The sequence below is a fragment of the Suncus etruscus genome, chromosome 15 (assembly GCF_024139225.1).
Source record: "Suncus etruscus isolate mSunEtr1 chromosome 15, mSunEtr1.pri.cur, whole genome shotgun sequence".
Classification (NCBI taxonomy): Eukaryota; Metazoa; Chordata; class Mammalia; order Eulipotyphla; family Soricidae; genus Suncus; species Suncus etruscus.
Genome location: NC_064862.1, coordinates 51,769,867 through 51,784,611, shown reverse-complemented (window position 1 = coordinate 51,784,611; position 14,745 = coordinate 51,769,867). Strand labels below are relative to the sequence as shown.

The 14,745-nt window shown below is 44.8% G+C and overlaps 1 protein-coding gene and 1 non-coding gene across 2 annotated transcripts in view; one reads left to right on the top strand and one right to left on the bottom strand.

Annotated features, from left to right (window-relative positions):
• Positions 1-14,745, bottom strand: part of CFAP70 (cilia and flagella associated protein 70) — a 56,640-nt gene that overhangs the window by 2,572 nt on the left and 39,323 nt on the right. Inside the window, exons 18-23 of the mRNA XM_049789261.1 lie at positions 11,693-11,811; positions 10,261-10,413; positions 9,423-9,584; positions 6,267-6,356; positions 3,113-3,214; positions 389-436 (exon numbers count right to left, since the gene is read on the bottom strand). Coding sequence (XP_049645218.1) covers positions 389-436; positions 3,113-3,214; positions 6,267-6,356; positions 9,423-9,584; positions 10,261-10,413; positions 11,693-11,811 — 674 coding nt within the window. The remainder of the gene's footprint in view (positions 1-388; positions 437-3,112; positions 3,215-6,266; positions 6,357-9,422; positions 9,585-10,260; positions 10,414-11,692; positions 11,812-14,745) is intronic.
• LOC126031792 (U6 spliceosomal RNA) lies at positions 10,686-10,791 on the top strand. The gene has a single exon (XR_007503620.1). It is a non-coding gene; the product is annotated as a U6 spliceosomal RNA (small nuclear RNA).

Sequence of the window (14,745 nt, the reverse complement as noted above, 5' to 3'; positions counted from 1 at the left end):
ACTGCTCTAAGGTAACAGTGGGTTATTATCTCAAAGCCTGTAGCCCTGTTACAGTAAAAAAAAAAAAAAAGCCTCTAGAAAAATACCCACATAGGGCTGAATCAATAGTAGAGCACAGAGGGTATTTGTCTTGCACACAGCCAATCCAGGTCTATCCCAGCATCTCATAGGGTCCCTCGAGCACCACCAGGAGTGATCCCTGATAGCAAAGCCAGGAGTAAGCCCAGAACATTGCTGAGTGTGGCCCCAAAACAAATAAACAAAATACAAAAGGAAAAATATCCACCTCATGCAATGCTCCGAGTGTCCAATGAAACAATTTCTGCCCCTCCCTCACAGTGTTCCAGCCCCAGTTTTGTACAGCTGCAGGACCACACTTTCTTCCTACCTTTAAGGTGTACTTGTAGGCTTGCTCAGCCTCCAGCTGCCGGTTAGCCTGGAAAACAGAGCAGCAGCTGATGATGGAGAAACAGTGTTGAGAAAATCAGAGCCACACATATCTCTAACTGCAGCAGAGAACTCTGCACTTTGGTTAATTACTTCTTAATTCCTTAATTCAGGAGGCTGCAGAGGTAGCACAGTAGGTAGGGCACGTACAAGAAGATGGCCTGTGTTCAATCCCTTGGCACTACATATGGTCCCCTAAACCTGTCAGGAGTGATACCTGAATATAAAGCCAGTGGTATGCCCTGAGCACTGCTGGGTGTTGTGGCACCAAAAAAAAAAAAAAAAAAAAAAAAAAAAAGTAAGAAAGTAACCTCTGAATTCAAAGGGAAAACAGGAAAATGAAAATGAAAAGTGAAAGACGGGGCCAGAGAGATAGCATGGAAGTAGGTCATTTGCCTTTCATGCAAAAGGAGGGTGCTTCGAATCCCGGCATCCCATATGGTCCCCTGAGCCTGCCAGGACTGATTTCTGAGCGTAGAATCAGGAGTAATCCCTGAGTTGCCGGGTGTGACCCAAAAAAAATTTTTTTAAGGGGCCGGAGAAATAGCATGGAGGTGAAGCTTTTGCCTTGCATGCAGAAGGACGGTGATTCGAATCCTGGCATCCCATATGGTCCCCTGTGCCTGCCGGGAGCAATTTCTAAGCATATAGCCAGGAATAACTCCTGAGCTGCTGGGTGTGACCCAAAAACCAAAACAAAACAAAAAAAAAAAGTGAAAGAGGAAAAGCAAATATTCTAATGTGGATGTGAAGAAACATTCTGTGTCAGCTTAAAGACAACTTGAACTTGATGGGAGGTAAGGAGTCTCATGTTTTTTTATGTTTGTTCGTTTCTTAAATGACTGACCAGTTTTCCCAGCATCATTTGTTGATGAGGTTCTTGTGTCATTTTGTGATGATGAAATGGAGCCACATCCAGCAGTGCTCAGGGTTTACTTCTGGCTCTATACTTAGGGATCACTCCTGACAGGGTGTAGGATGCTGGGGATTGAACCTAGGATGGCTGTGTGCAAGGCAATTATGCTCTTCTGCTGAGCTATCTCTCCTGCCCTGGGATGCTGTTTGTAACCAGTCTTTTTTTTTTTTTTTTTTTTTTTTGGTTTTTCGGGCCACACCAGTTTGATGCTCAGGGGTTACTCCTGGCTAAGCACTCAGAAATTGCCCCTGACTTGAGGGGACCATATGGGACGCTGGGGGATCGAACCCCAGTCCTTCCTTGGCTAGCGCTTGCAAGGCAGACACCTTACCTCTAGCGCCACCTCGCCAGCCCTGTAACCAGTCTTAACTTTGTTGATAGGAACGAATCTATTCAGGACTAGCAGGGTCAACCCACAGTACTTGGCCAAGGTTCTTAGGGCTCTTTGGGTGATGTTCATGAGACCTGTGGTGTGGGGGAATCTAACCAGCTCAGGAACCTTGCACGCATCCTTGCCCTATACTGCTCCCCAGTCCCCTATCAGGCTCCTTTGGGAAATGGAAGAGAGAATCCCTTGTTGCCATCAACTCAAATCTGCTTTTTCTGCCAGTCTTTGCCCTGCAGGACTCTTTACTCAGTGCTTCTCACTCCAGCCACAGGCAGGTTCAGATTCCCACATCCTTTTGACCACAGGGTACAGGAAAGAGTTAAGAGTTACCATGAGGGCCCGGAGAGATAGCACAGCGGCGTTTGCCTTGCAAGCAGCCGATCCAGGACCAAAGGTGGTTAGTTCGAATCCCGGTGTCCCATATGGTCCCCCGTGCCTGCCAGGAGCTATTTCTGAGCAGACAGCCAGGAGTAACCCCTGAGCACTGCCGGGTGTGGCCCAAAAACAAACAAACAAACAAAAAAAAAGAGTTACCATGAGGGGCAGGGCGGTGGCGCTAAAGGTAAGGTGCCTGCCTTGCCTGCGCTAGCCTTGGACGGACCGCGGTTCGATCCCCCGGTGTCCCATATGGTCCCCCAAGCCAGGAGCAACTTCTGAGCACATAGCCAGGAGTAACCCCTGAGCGTTACCGGGTGTGGCCCAAAAACCAAAAAAAAAAAAAAAAAAAAAAAGAGTTACCATGAGTTACCATGGCCTGGGCTTGAGACTAAGAAGCATCTTCAAAGTACCACAAGGAACCCTAATTCCCAAAGAGAAACCCTGGTCTAGCCTGTCCCCGTCGACTCAGTACCACCAAGTCATCATGTCCTGGTCCCACTTTTAGAATCTTCTTTCTAGAAAAAATCCACCTGAGTATATGATGTGGAAGGGGGAACCATGCCAGGCTGTGTCTGGGGACCCAGGGCTACACACAAAGTATGTTAGGGGCTTGGACAGGTGATGGTCTTCAGTCTTCTCCCTCTTAAATGGGTAGGAGGGCAGCACTTGAGCACCCAGATATGCTCAGAGCTGATTCATGGCTCTGCTCAGGGTTTACTCCTGGAAGGAAGAACTTAAGAGATCATGTAGGATGAAGGGATCGTGTAGGATAGGAGATCATGAAGGGATGAAAATGGCGTCAGCTGTATGCAAAACAAATACCTCACTATAATCTGTGTGCACGCTCTCTTCTCTCTCTTTCTCTTTCTCTCTCAAATCCTTTGAAGCTCTGAAAGGATCATGAGTCCTTGCTTTCCCTGCTTTCCCTGGCCTCTCACTGACAGGTCCGAGAAGGGCTTTGCTCACTGCTAACACTCCCTCACCTTCAGGCAGACCAGCGCCAAGTAGGCCCATACTTCAGCGTTGTAGTTGTTCAGTGCATTGGCTTCAGACAGTGCGTCCTCTGCCTCTGTGAGCTCTTCCAGCTTAGTGGGGAGAGAGACAGAGAGGCATGTGAGCTTTCAGAGATAAAGTGAGAGTGAGGGGGGGGGGAGGGAGAGACAGACAGACAGAGAGAAATGTGTGAGCTTTCCAGCAGAGAGAGAGAGAGAGAGAGAGAGAGAGAGAGAGAGAGAGAGAGAGAGAGAGAGAGAGAGAAGCAAAGCTGGGCTCTGGCCCATGTTCAATTCAACTAAGCCATTATATTCTAATGAGACAGTGGGCACAGCTCTACCAATAGTTTTCAACTTAAAAAATTTGTAGCCGGGGGCCAGAGTGATAGCACAACGGGGAGGATGTTGGTTTTGCATGTGGCAAGCCAAGGTTGGATCTCTGGCATCCCATTTGGTTTCCCAAAACTTCCAGAAATAATTTCTGAGCACAGAGCCAGAAGTAACCCAACCCAAGTGCCATCCAGTGTGGTCTTAAAACTAACAAACAAAAACCATTTTTGTAGCTACGGATCTCCTTCAAAAATTTCTGTTGGGGGGCGGAGAGATAGCACAGCAGCGTTTGCCTTGCAAGCAGCCGATCCAGGACCAAAGGTGGTTGGTTCGAATCCCGTGTCCCATATGGTCCCCCGTGCCTGCCAGGAGCTATTTCTGAGCACACAGCCAGGAGTAACCCCTGAGCACCGCCGGGTGTGACCCAAAAACCAAAAACCAAAAAAAAAAAAAAAATTTCTGTTGGGGGCCAGAGCGGTGGCGCGAGCGTTAAGGCATTTCCTTGTACACACTAGCCTATGACAGACTGTGGTTCGATCCCCCAACATCCCATATAGTCCCTTTTTTTGTTTGTTTGTTTGTTGTTTGTTGTTGTTTTTTTTGGTTTTTTGGCCACACCCCGCTTTGACACTCGGGTTACACCTGGCTATGTGCTCAGAAATCGCTCCTGCTTGGGGGACCATATGGGACGCCAGGGGATCGAACCGCAGTCAGTCCTATGCTAGCGCTTGCAAGGCAGACACCTTACCTCTAGCGCCACCTTCCCGTTCCCCCATATGGTCCCTTAAGCCAGGAGTGATTTCTGAGAGCATAGCCAGGACTAACTCCTGAGCGTCATCGGGTGTGGCCCAAAAACAAACAAACAAACAAACAAATAAATAAATAAATAAATAAAAGTGCATGAAAAATTTCTGTTGGGGCTCAAGATATGCATCAGATCAAAGAAGTGCATGGGGCTGGAGTGATGGCACAGTGATAGGGCGTTTGCCTTGCACACACTGACCAGGGACGGACCTGGGTTCAATCCCCAGCATTCCATATGGTACCTCAAGCCAGGGACTATTTCTGAGTGGATAGCCAGGATTAACACCTGAGTGTCACCGGGTATGTAACCCCCAATCCCCTCCCCCCCCCCAAAAAAAAAGTATAAGTGCACCAAGGAAAAAGCCAGGCTGAATCTCTGCTCTACAAGGCCCAACTTCCAGCTCCTCATTTCCTGCCTCCCTTCCTGGCAGCTCCACTAGTAAATCCTGAACCAGGGAGGGTCAGGTACATGGCTGAAGAGCCTGAAGAGCACAACTATGAAAGGTACAGATCCATAGGAACTTCCCACCTTCAAAGTGACAGTCTAGATTTCCCCTCCACACTTCAGGTGAATGTCCATGTTCAGTAAGGTTCCTTTGCATTAATAGTGTTTATTACATAAAAATACTCTATTGACTAGTCAAAACACTATTCTATGTTTTTTGGGGGGGGTCACAAACCCGGGAGCACTCAGGGTTACTCCTGGCTCTATGCTCAGAAATCACTCCTGCAGGCTCCAGGGACCATATGGGATACCGGGATTTGAACCACCGTCCTTCAGCATCTAAGGCAAACAACCTACCGCTGTGCTATCTCTCGGCCCTATTCTTTGTTTTGCTCAGTCAATAGTCATTGATTCAGGTGTGTCCTGATTTCTGAGATAGGGATAACCATTGCTGTTTCAAAAAAAAAATAAGTTTTGTTTCATAAAGCAAAAAGCATGTAAAGAAAGAAAAAAGAACTCTTCTCCCAAAAAAGAGGGCTACTTTCTTTTCTTTACTTTTCTGGGGTTTGTTTTGTTTGTTTTGTTTATGCAACACCCAGTATGCTAGGTTATACACTCCTGCTGTGTGCTCAGGGATCACTCCTAGTAGGACTCAGGGGATCATATGTGGTGCCAGGGATTGAACCCACTGTACTATCCTCCGGCCCTTTTATTTTTGTTTTAGAAAAGAAAATCAGGGGGAGAGGAAAAAGAAAAAAATCATCATAGAGCATGACTATAGTATACAGCATAACTCTATAATGCCCATACTTTGGCCCATATTTCAAATGTCTTCAATTCGTTCACTCTTTGATCAACTTCTACTTACCAAAGGTTTATCCTATCAGGAATATGACACATTTACAGAATCAAAAGATAAAATATAACCTCTGCCTGAAAAACTAAAATAAAATGAAAATCTAAATTCAGAAGTATTCCAACACAATAGGAAAAGTATTTCTATAATAAAAAACACATGGAGCCAAGGATTTTGGGGAGTAAGTCAGAGATTGGGGCTCACTCATTGAATACAGGATCCTCCACTTTGTTCCCGGTGTCCAATAATCCCCTGAGCCCTAAGCGTAGTTTCAAAATGAACAAGAAAGCAAAACAAAAAAATCAGCACCACAAAAAATAGTTTTTTAAAAGGATATTTGAGGCACCATGATTTACAGTATTAATAATGGCAGGATTTCATGCATAAAACATTCCAACAGCACACCTCCCATCAAAACTTTAATATATATGTTTTGCTTAGTGTTTTTTTTGTTTGTTTTTTTGTTTGTTTGGTTTTTGGGCCACACCCCGGCGTGCTCAGAGTTACTCCTGGCTGTCTGCTCAGAAATAGCTCCTGGCAGGCACGGGGGACCATATGGGACACCGGGATTCGAACCAACCACCTTTGGTCCTGGATCGGCTGCTTGCAAGGCAAACGCCACTGTGCTATATCTCCGGGCCTTGTTTAGTGTTTTAAAGTATATTATGACCTGGTGAAGCTGAAGAACTCCCCAGCCTTTCCCCTCTTACCCGATAACAGGCGATGCCTAGCCCCAGCCAGGTCAGGCAGGAAGGCGAGCGCTTGCAGGCCTGCATGTAAGTCCTCTTGGCCTTTTCAAACTGCAGGGAGGAAACGCTAATGCTTCAAACACTGCCAGCTTCAAAGGCTGCATTGCCAGGAGAATGGTAGGGATTCTACAGGTTCACCCCAGGACAGACTCAATTAATGAATGCTTGGATTTTATATTACTTAAAACTACTTTTTTAGGGTAGCTTTAAGTTGATACCAAGACTGAGAGGAAAGAGAGAATCCCATATGCCACTGGATCCCACTCAGAGATAATTTTCCCGTCATTAACATGAACCCCACAGCCCTGTTTCTATGAGTTAACTTTCTCCCTTCCTTCCTTCCTTTTTTTCTTTTACCTTCCATCCTTCCTCCCTTTCTTTTTTCTCTTTTTCTTTCCCCCTTTCTCTCTTTTTTCTTTCTTTCTGTCCTTTCTTCTTACTTTTCTTTTCCTTCCTTCCTTCCTCCTTCCTTCCTCCTTCCTTCCTTCCTTCCTTCCTTCCTTCCTCCTTCCTCTTTCTTTCTTTCTTTTCTTTTCTTTCTTTTTCTCTTTCTTTCTTTCTTTCTTTTCTTTTCTTTCTTTCTTTCTTCTTTCTTTTCTTTTCTCTCTTTCTTTCTTTCTTTCTTTTCTTCTTTCTTTCTTTCTCTTTCTTTTTTCTTTCTCTTTTCTCTCTTTCTTTTTTTCTTTTCTTTTTCTTTCTTTCTTTCTTTCTTCTCTTTCTTTCTTTCTTCTTTCTTTCTTTCTTTCTTCTTTCTTTCTTTCTTTCTTCTTCTTCTTTCTTCTTCTCTCTTTCTCCTCTCTCTTTCTCCTCTTCTCTTTCTTTTTCTTTCTTTCTTTTTCTTTCTTTCTCTCCTTACTTCTTTCTTCCTTCCTTCCTTCCTTCCTTCCTTCCTTCCTTCCTTCCTTCCTTCCTTCCTTCCTTCCTTCCTTCCTTCCTTCCTTCTTCCTCTTCCCACAATCAGCTGTGCTCAGGGGTTCAGGGGTTACTCTTGGCTCTGCACTCAGAAATCACTCCTGGATGGCTGGGGGACCATATAGGATGCCAAGAATCAAACCTGGGTTTGTCTTGGGTCAGCTAGCTATATGCAAAGCAAATGTCCCACCTTTTTGCTATCCCTCTGCCCATCTCCCTTTCTTCCTCTTTATCTTTTATTTATTTATTTATTTATTTATTTGTGGGAGTGGGGGCACACCCAGTGGCGCTCAGGGATTACTCTTGGCTCTGCTCTCGGAAATCACTCCTGGCAGTGCTCCGTTATAAGTAGAGCCCCACGCTTCAAAATGAGGGTTTGGTGTAACATGGGTCTGGAAGCAAACGTTGACACAGAAAATAATCCACATGGTGAAAAGGTACAAGAACAAGTTTAGGAAATTCAGCACTCAAGCCAGGAATTCTACCACACAAGCCTTCTGCTCCCAAGAAGAAAAGCAACTTTGTGGAGGAAGACTGAAGAATGAGCACGTGCCTTTCTCAGACCCCTACTTTTTAAAGTTATGTATTTATTTATTTAGGTTTTTGGGCCACACCCGGTGACGCTCAGGGGTTACTCCTGGCTATGCACTTAGAAATCACCCCTGGCTAAGGGGACCATATAGGATGCCAGGGATTGAACCAGGTCCATCCTGGATCTGCTGTTGTGCAAAGTAAACGCAGTACTGCTGTGCTATCACTCCAGCCTCTCCTGCTCTTATTGACAAGAACCAGACTACACTCTCAGGTGGGAGAGGAAAATCAAATAGGGAATAATTTGATAATTCCAATATAAGATCACACCCTAGGGTGGGGTATGAATATTGATTAGGGTGGGACCAGTAATCAGCACTAAGGGATCCATATGGGATCTCAGAAATCAAACCCTGTCGGCCAAATGCAAGGCAAACACCCCATCGGCTGACTCTGGCCTTTCTTTTTCTTTTTTCTTTTCCTTCTTCCCTCCCTCCCTCCCTCCCTCCCTCCTTCTTTCCTTCCTTCCCCTCCCCTCCCCTCTTCTTCCCTTCCCTTCCCTTCCCCTCTCCATTCCCTTCTTCTCTTTTTCTGAATGCACACCCCTTACTCCAGCCTACTTTCTCTCCCTAACCCTGAATTTTCATGAACACATCATCATCCCCAAAAGTCCACAGTTGATCTTAAGGATGACTCTTGATGTTGTATACTGTTGAATGGTAGGTTGTGTGTTCCACAATCCCAAGAGAGGGAGAGGGATTCCCATGACCCCTGTCAGCATAGGAAAAAAGACAAAGGTCCAGCAGCAATTCTGATGCAAGAAATAATTCACACACAGTTGGGAAGGTATAGCAGGCCAGAAAACTAACCAGAATCTGTTCACCCACAAGCTCATAGTTCCATGAGCCAAGATATCAGCCGCTCTTGAGTAGACCACCTGAGTAGCTTTTATAGGGATAAACAAAGCCCACCCCCCCAATGGGAGGGGGGAAAAGCCAGATGAAGAGGCAATGGGAAATCATCTTTTTAACAGGAAAACCAAAGGAACCAATTGAGAGACATTTAATTGGAAGTTGATATGAGGACCAATACAAAGGCTTCTACCAAAAGTGTACTCTATTTATCTTGCACACACAGCACATGTAATGTGTTGTTATGGTATCAGACAGTGTTTTTCTGCCCTAAAAGGTGACATCTCCATCACTCCTGTTCCCACTACCCCTGGAAACCACTGATCTTTTATGGACTTCATGGTTCTGTCTTTTCTAGAACATGTTGGAATCATGTAGTATAGAGGAGTCTCATACTAGCTGCTTTCACTGCGTAATAATATCTTGTTTAGCAGAGTGAGATTCCATTACCTGGATATACCACAAATTATTCACCCACTGTTTCTGGTCCACATGGCTGACTTTTTTTTTTTCTTCTTTTGGTTTTTGGGTCACACCCGACAGCACTCAGGGGCTACTCCTGGCTCTAAGCTTAGAAATCACCCCCAGCAGGCTCAGGGGACCATATGGGATACCAGGATTCAAACCAACGTTCTTCTACATGCAAAGCAAATGCCCTACCGCTGTGCCATCTCTCCAGCCCATTGGCTGACTATTAACACTTGAACTCTAACCAGCTTCCTACCAAACCCTGATATGCACTGATGCACCCAGCAGCTCTCACCTCCTTCTCCTCCAGATAGATGTGGCCCAGCCGCAGAAAAATGAAGTGCATGTCAGAGGCATCCACCACAAAACTAATGGTTCGTTCATAGCATGCCTTGGCCTCGGCCTGGTTCCCCCTTAGAAAGTAGAGGTGGCCCTTGATGCCCCAGACGTTTGGGTTCTGAGAAAGTGAAAGAGAAATGGTCTGAAGGAGGGTGTTTACAGCACATTAAAGACCTTTGTTTGACTGCTAAGGTTAGATGAAATCTGGCTTCTTTGTCTAACCACACTCATGCCTGTTTCACTGGCGGATATTTTTCTAGTCTGTCCTCTGGATTTCTTTGTTGCATTTTCAAAACTATGTTTTGTCTTTGGGATAAAGTAGTAACAATCAGCTATAACCATGACAGGGTTCACAGTGAGAAAAAAAAGGTTCAGAAAATGTGAAATTAATCAACTATCTACTAAAGATTTGGCCTTATTCTTCTCTTCTACCTTTTTCCAAACTTATGATTATTGAAAAAAAAAACAATAAAAGAAGATGCTTGGGCCAAAGAGATAGGACAATGGGTAAGATGCTTGACTTGCTTGTACCCAAACAGGGCTCCATCTCATGGTCCCCTTGAGCACCTCTAGCCGTTATCCCTGAGAGCAGAGCCAGGAATAAGCCCTGAGCACTAGCAGGGGTAGCCCAGGAAAAAAAAATGTTTACTGAGAGTTTTATTTTTTACCCCTTATCACCAGAAAGTCTGACCTTCATCTCCAGTAGACAAAAAACTTTCTGTGATGTGGCCTCACCCGCCTTGTAAAGGTCACTCCATTTCTCCAAACTCTGGAGGCACTCAGGAGAGTCTTACCAGATAGTCCAACTGGGCTGCTTGCTGCAAGCACTCTTCAGCTTGGGCGAAGTCCTTTCTCAGAAGATGTGTTTGGGCCAGCACCAAGTAATACTCTGAGCTGGGTCCTCCTTGCGGGCACAGCAGCTCGTGCGCAAGTACCCTGTGTACAAACTGCAAGGGGACAGCTGTGAGGGCATGTCAACTTGTGCAAAGCAGACAGCTGTATGTTAGCTTGTATGAAAACACCCTGTATACATGCTGCAAGGTGACAGTCGTGAGGGCATATTAGCATGTGTACAAACACCCTGTATTTATACTGCAGAGGGGACAGTCATGAAGGCATGTCAACGTCGCTTATGACTTAATGGTGTCTCTGACAATGTATCACAAGGGTCATATATATATAGAATAAAATGACATTACATTTAGAAAAGTTGCTGTGAGTGCTCGCTTCAGCAACACATTTACTAAAATTGGAACAATACAAGAAGATTAGCCTGGCCCCTGCGCAAGAATGACACGCAAATTTGTGAAGCATTCCTTATTAAAAAAAAAAAAAAGGTTGCTGTGAATAACAATTAGCACATTCCCAGCCATTCAGTTTGTCACATTTCCAAATGCAGAACCAATGCTTTCGTTCCTGTGTTCTCTCTTTCTGCTCCCCAATAGGAAACTTACATACTCTTTTTTTTTTTTTTTTTTTTTTTTTTTTGGTTTTTGGGCCACACCAGTTTGACGCTCAGGGGATACTCCTGGCTATGTGCTCAGAAATCGCCTCTGGCTTGGGGGGACCATATGGGACGCCGGGGGATCGAACCGCGGTCCTTCCTTGGCTAGCGCTTGCAAGGCAGAAACCTTACCTCCAGCGCCACCTACCCGGCCCCAAAACTTACATACTCTTACCTGCCCCCATATAACACTACACATCTATATCTATTCGGTTGAAAACTGAGAAGGGATATTGTCTAAGTAGGCTCCTATAGACCAACCCACAGTTAGAAAACCTTTACCCATGCACTAGCAGACTTGGGAAATGTATATGATTTGCTTGTCTCCTACCTGGATCAGATCTGCAATGGGGTCTTTGATGCTCCCCGTTGAAAGCAACACACGTCTGTGTGTTAATCTCATTGTGTCTGTACTATGCTCAAAAGCAATTTTTTGGGGGGTTTGGTTTTTGGGTCACACCCACCTGCACTCAGGACTTACTCCTGGCTTTATGCTCAGAAATCGCTCCTGGCAGGCTCAGGGGACCATATGGGATGCCGAGATTCAAACCACCATCCTTCTGCATGCAAGGCAAATGCCTTTCCTCCATGCTATCTCTCCGGCCCCTCAAAAGCATCATTTGCCTTTTATGTTTTTATACTACAGAGAGTCCAATATGGATAGAAGAAGATGTTCAAGAAACAATTAATCAAATTGGTTACTCTTTCCCCAATATTCTGACCTGCACAGCATTGACCTTCATCAGGAAGCGGATAGTCTCCATGAAGATGGTGGTGGTTTGGGAGATGCCATAAGGGGTGGTGTGCAGTAGAATGGATGAATCTTGGTATTTTGGTGCTTCTGGAAATATCATATTAAAAAAAGAAAGATAGTTAGACACAGAGAAAAACCTCCGAACCTCAGACATACCAGTGTGGAAGGGAATATTCTTTTTTTTCTTTTTTTGGTTTTTGGTTTTTGGGTCACACCCAGCAGTGCTCAGGGGTTACTCCTGGATATCTGCTCAGAAATAGCTCCTGACAGGCAGGGGGGACCATATGGGACACCGGGATTCGAACCAACCACCTTAGGTCCTGGATCGGCTGCTTGCAAGGTGAGCACCACTGTGCTATCTCTCCGGGCCCGGAAGGGAATATTCTTAGGTAAGACCTCAGGGTGATAAAATAAAATCAATACATTCTTCTGAGCCCAAAAACACCAAAGAGAAGCTTTGAAGCATCTCAGTGTTTGCCTACTCATGGGTCCAAATGAAAATCACACCCACACAAAGGGTGTTTAAAATTGTTTAATCCTGAATATAAGACTTGTGGATGTGTGTCTTGTCTACTTTATTTGTGTCTGTGTAATTGATTTTTTTTATTTTAGGCCACATACAACGTATTCACATACAGCACATATGAGGCTTATTCCTGGCTCTGTGCTCACAGATTACTCCTGGAAGGGTTGGAGAACCTTATAGGGTATTGGGTATCAAACTCGAGTTGGCCACATGCAAGGCAAGAGCTTTACTCACTGAATAATCTCTCCAGTCCCTTCTTTTTTTCAGTTATGTTTTACTTTGGGGGCCACACAGAGCAGTGCTCCAAGTTTACTCTTGTTCTGTGCTCAGGGATCACACCTGGTGGGGTTTGGGGGACTATTTGAGGTAGAGTACTGAAACTAAGTTGGGCACATATCAAACCAATCCCCTGCCCATTCTACCATCTTTCTGTCCATATGACTACATTTTTATTGCATTAAACCTTAGTGCCCATATTTTTCTCATCTTGTGTCAACAAATGGCAAATATATACATATATAGTGGTAAATATACATACATATATAATTAATTTTATGTGCATCAGAGTAAATATAAAGAAGTAGATTTTGTTTTTGGTTTTGGTTTTTTTGCTTTTTGTTTTTGGGCCATACCCAGTAATGCTCAGGGGTTACTCCTGGTTATGTGCTCAAAAATCGCTCCTGGCTTGGAGGATCATATGGGACACTGGGAAATCGAACTGTGGTCTGTCCTAGGTCAGCTGTGTGCAAGGCAAATGCCCTACTGCTGCACCACCACTCTAGCCCCAAGAAGTAGATTTGTGTGTGTGTGTGTGTGTGTGTGTGTGTGTGTGTGTGTGTGTGGTTTTTGGGTCACACCCGGCAGTGCTCAGGGGTTATTCCTGGCTCCATGCTCAGAAATTGCTCCTGGCAGGCATGGGGGACCATATGGAATGCCGGGATTTGAACTAATGACCTTCTGCATGAAAGGCAAATGCCTTACCTTCATGCTATCTCTCCGGCCCCCAAGAAGTAGATTTTTAAGCATAAAATGATAATTTACTGAAAACTAACAACGATGTAAATGAAGAATTAAGATTAGAAATATTATGCAGATGGGGCTGAAGTGACAGCACAGTAGGGCATTTGCCTTGCACACAGCCAACCGGGTTCGATCCCTGGTATCCCATGTGGTCCCCCAAGCCTGCCAGGAGTGATTTCTGAGTGCAGAGCCAGGAGTAACTCCTGAGTGCCACCGGGTATGATCCAAAAGACAAACAAACAAGCAAAGAAATATCAAGTATAAAACATAGCAAGTAAAAACATTGTAGCCAAGCAGCCAGTTGTCATCTAAGGGAGGCCAATATGGTTAGTAAGTTAAGTGCAAATAGAGAAGAGAGTAAAAGGTGATATGGGGGGGCAATATAAGAGACAGACACTGATAAGTCTTTATATACATTATAATAAAGAATCTGTATCACTGACAATGCTCCTTTGGGTAAATAAGTTCTGATGGTGGGCCAGAGACATAGTAGGGCATTTCCTTGCACGTGGCTGACCCAGGATGAACAGTGGTTTGATTCCTGGCATCCCATAATGGTCCCCTGAGACTGCCAGGAGCAATTTCTGAGCACAGAGTCAGAAAGTATAGTGGGTAGGGCATTTGCCTTGCATGTGGCAGACTTGGGTTTGATCCTTAGCATCTCCAGATGGTCCCCCAAATACCACTAGGAGTACTTTCTTTTCTTTTTTTTTTTTTTTTTGGTTTTTCGGGCCACACTGTATGGGATGCAGGGATCGAACCGCGGTCCTTCCTTGGCTGGCACTTGCAAGGCAGACACCTTACCTTTAGCGTCACCTTACCGGCCCCTAGGAGTACTTTCTGATCACAGGGCTGGGAATAGCCCCTGAGCATAACTGGGTGTGGCCCCCAAAACAAAAACAAACAAAAAATATCTGTGATGAAATAAAGCTGTTTTAGAACTATTGCAGAACAACTAAAACCATACAAAATATAAATAAAAAATACTAGAACTATGTGAAGTCATGGGGTGTATGTAGAAATGTAGGTTGATTTTGGATGGATGGCAAGATAAAATGATATAGGGTGAGTTTCTGTGAAATGCTTTTGTTTGCTTTTTTGGGGTCATACCTAGCAGAATTCAGGGGTTACTCCTGAGAAACTGTCCCTTGGCAGGCTTGGGGGACCATATGGGATGCCAGGAATTGAACCACCATCCATCCTGTGTTGGCTACATGCAAGGCAAATGCCTTACCACTATGCTATCGCTCCAGCCCCTGAAATGCATTTTTGTTTGTTTGTTTTCTGGCCCACACCCTGTGATGCTCAGGTTCTGCCTGGCTCTACTTTCTCTCTGGCCCCTGAAATACAAGTTTTGAAGACAGCCTGAAAATGAAGAACAGAAAGCCATAGGTCTATAATTTACTTCCTCTCTTATCTAAATATAAATCCTTTTTTAGGGAGTGGGTTGGAGCCACACCCAGTACTGCTCAGGG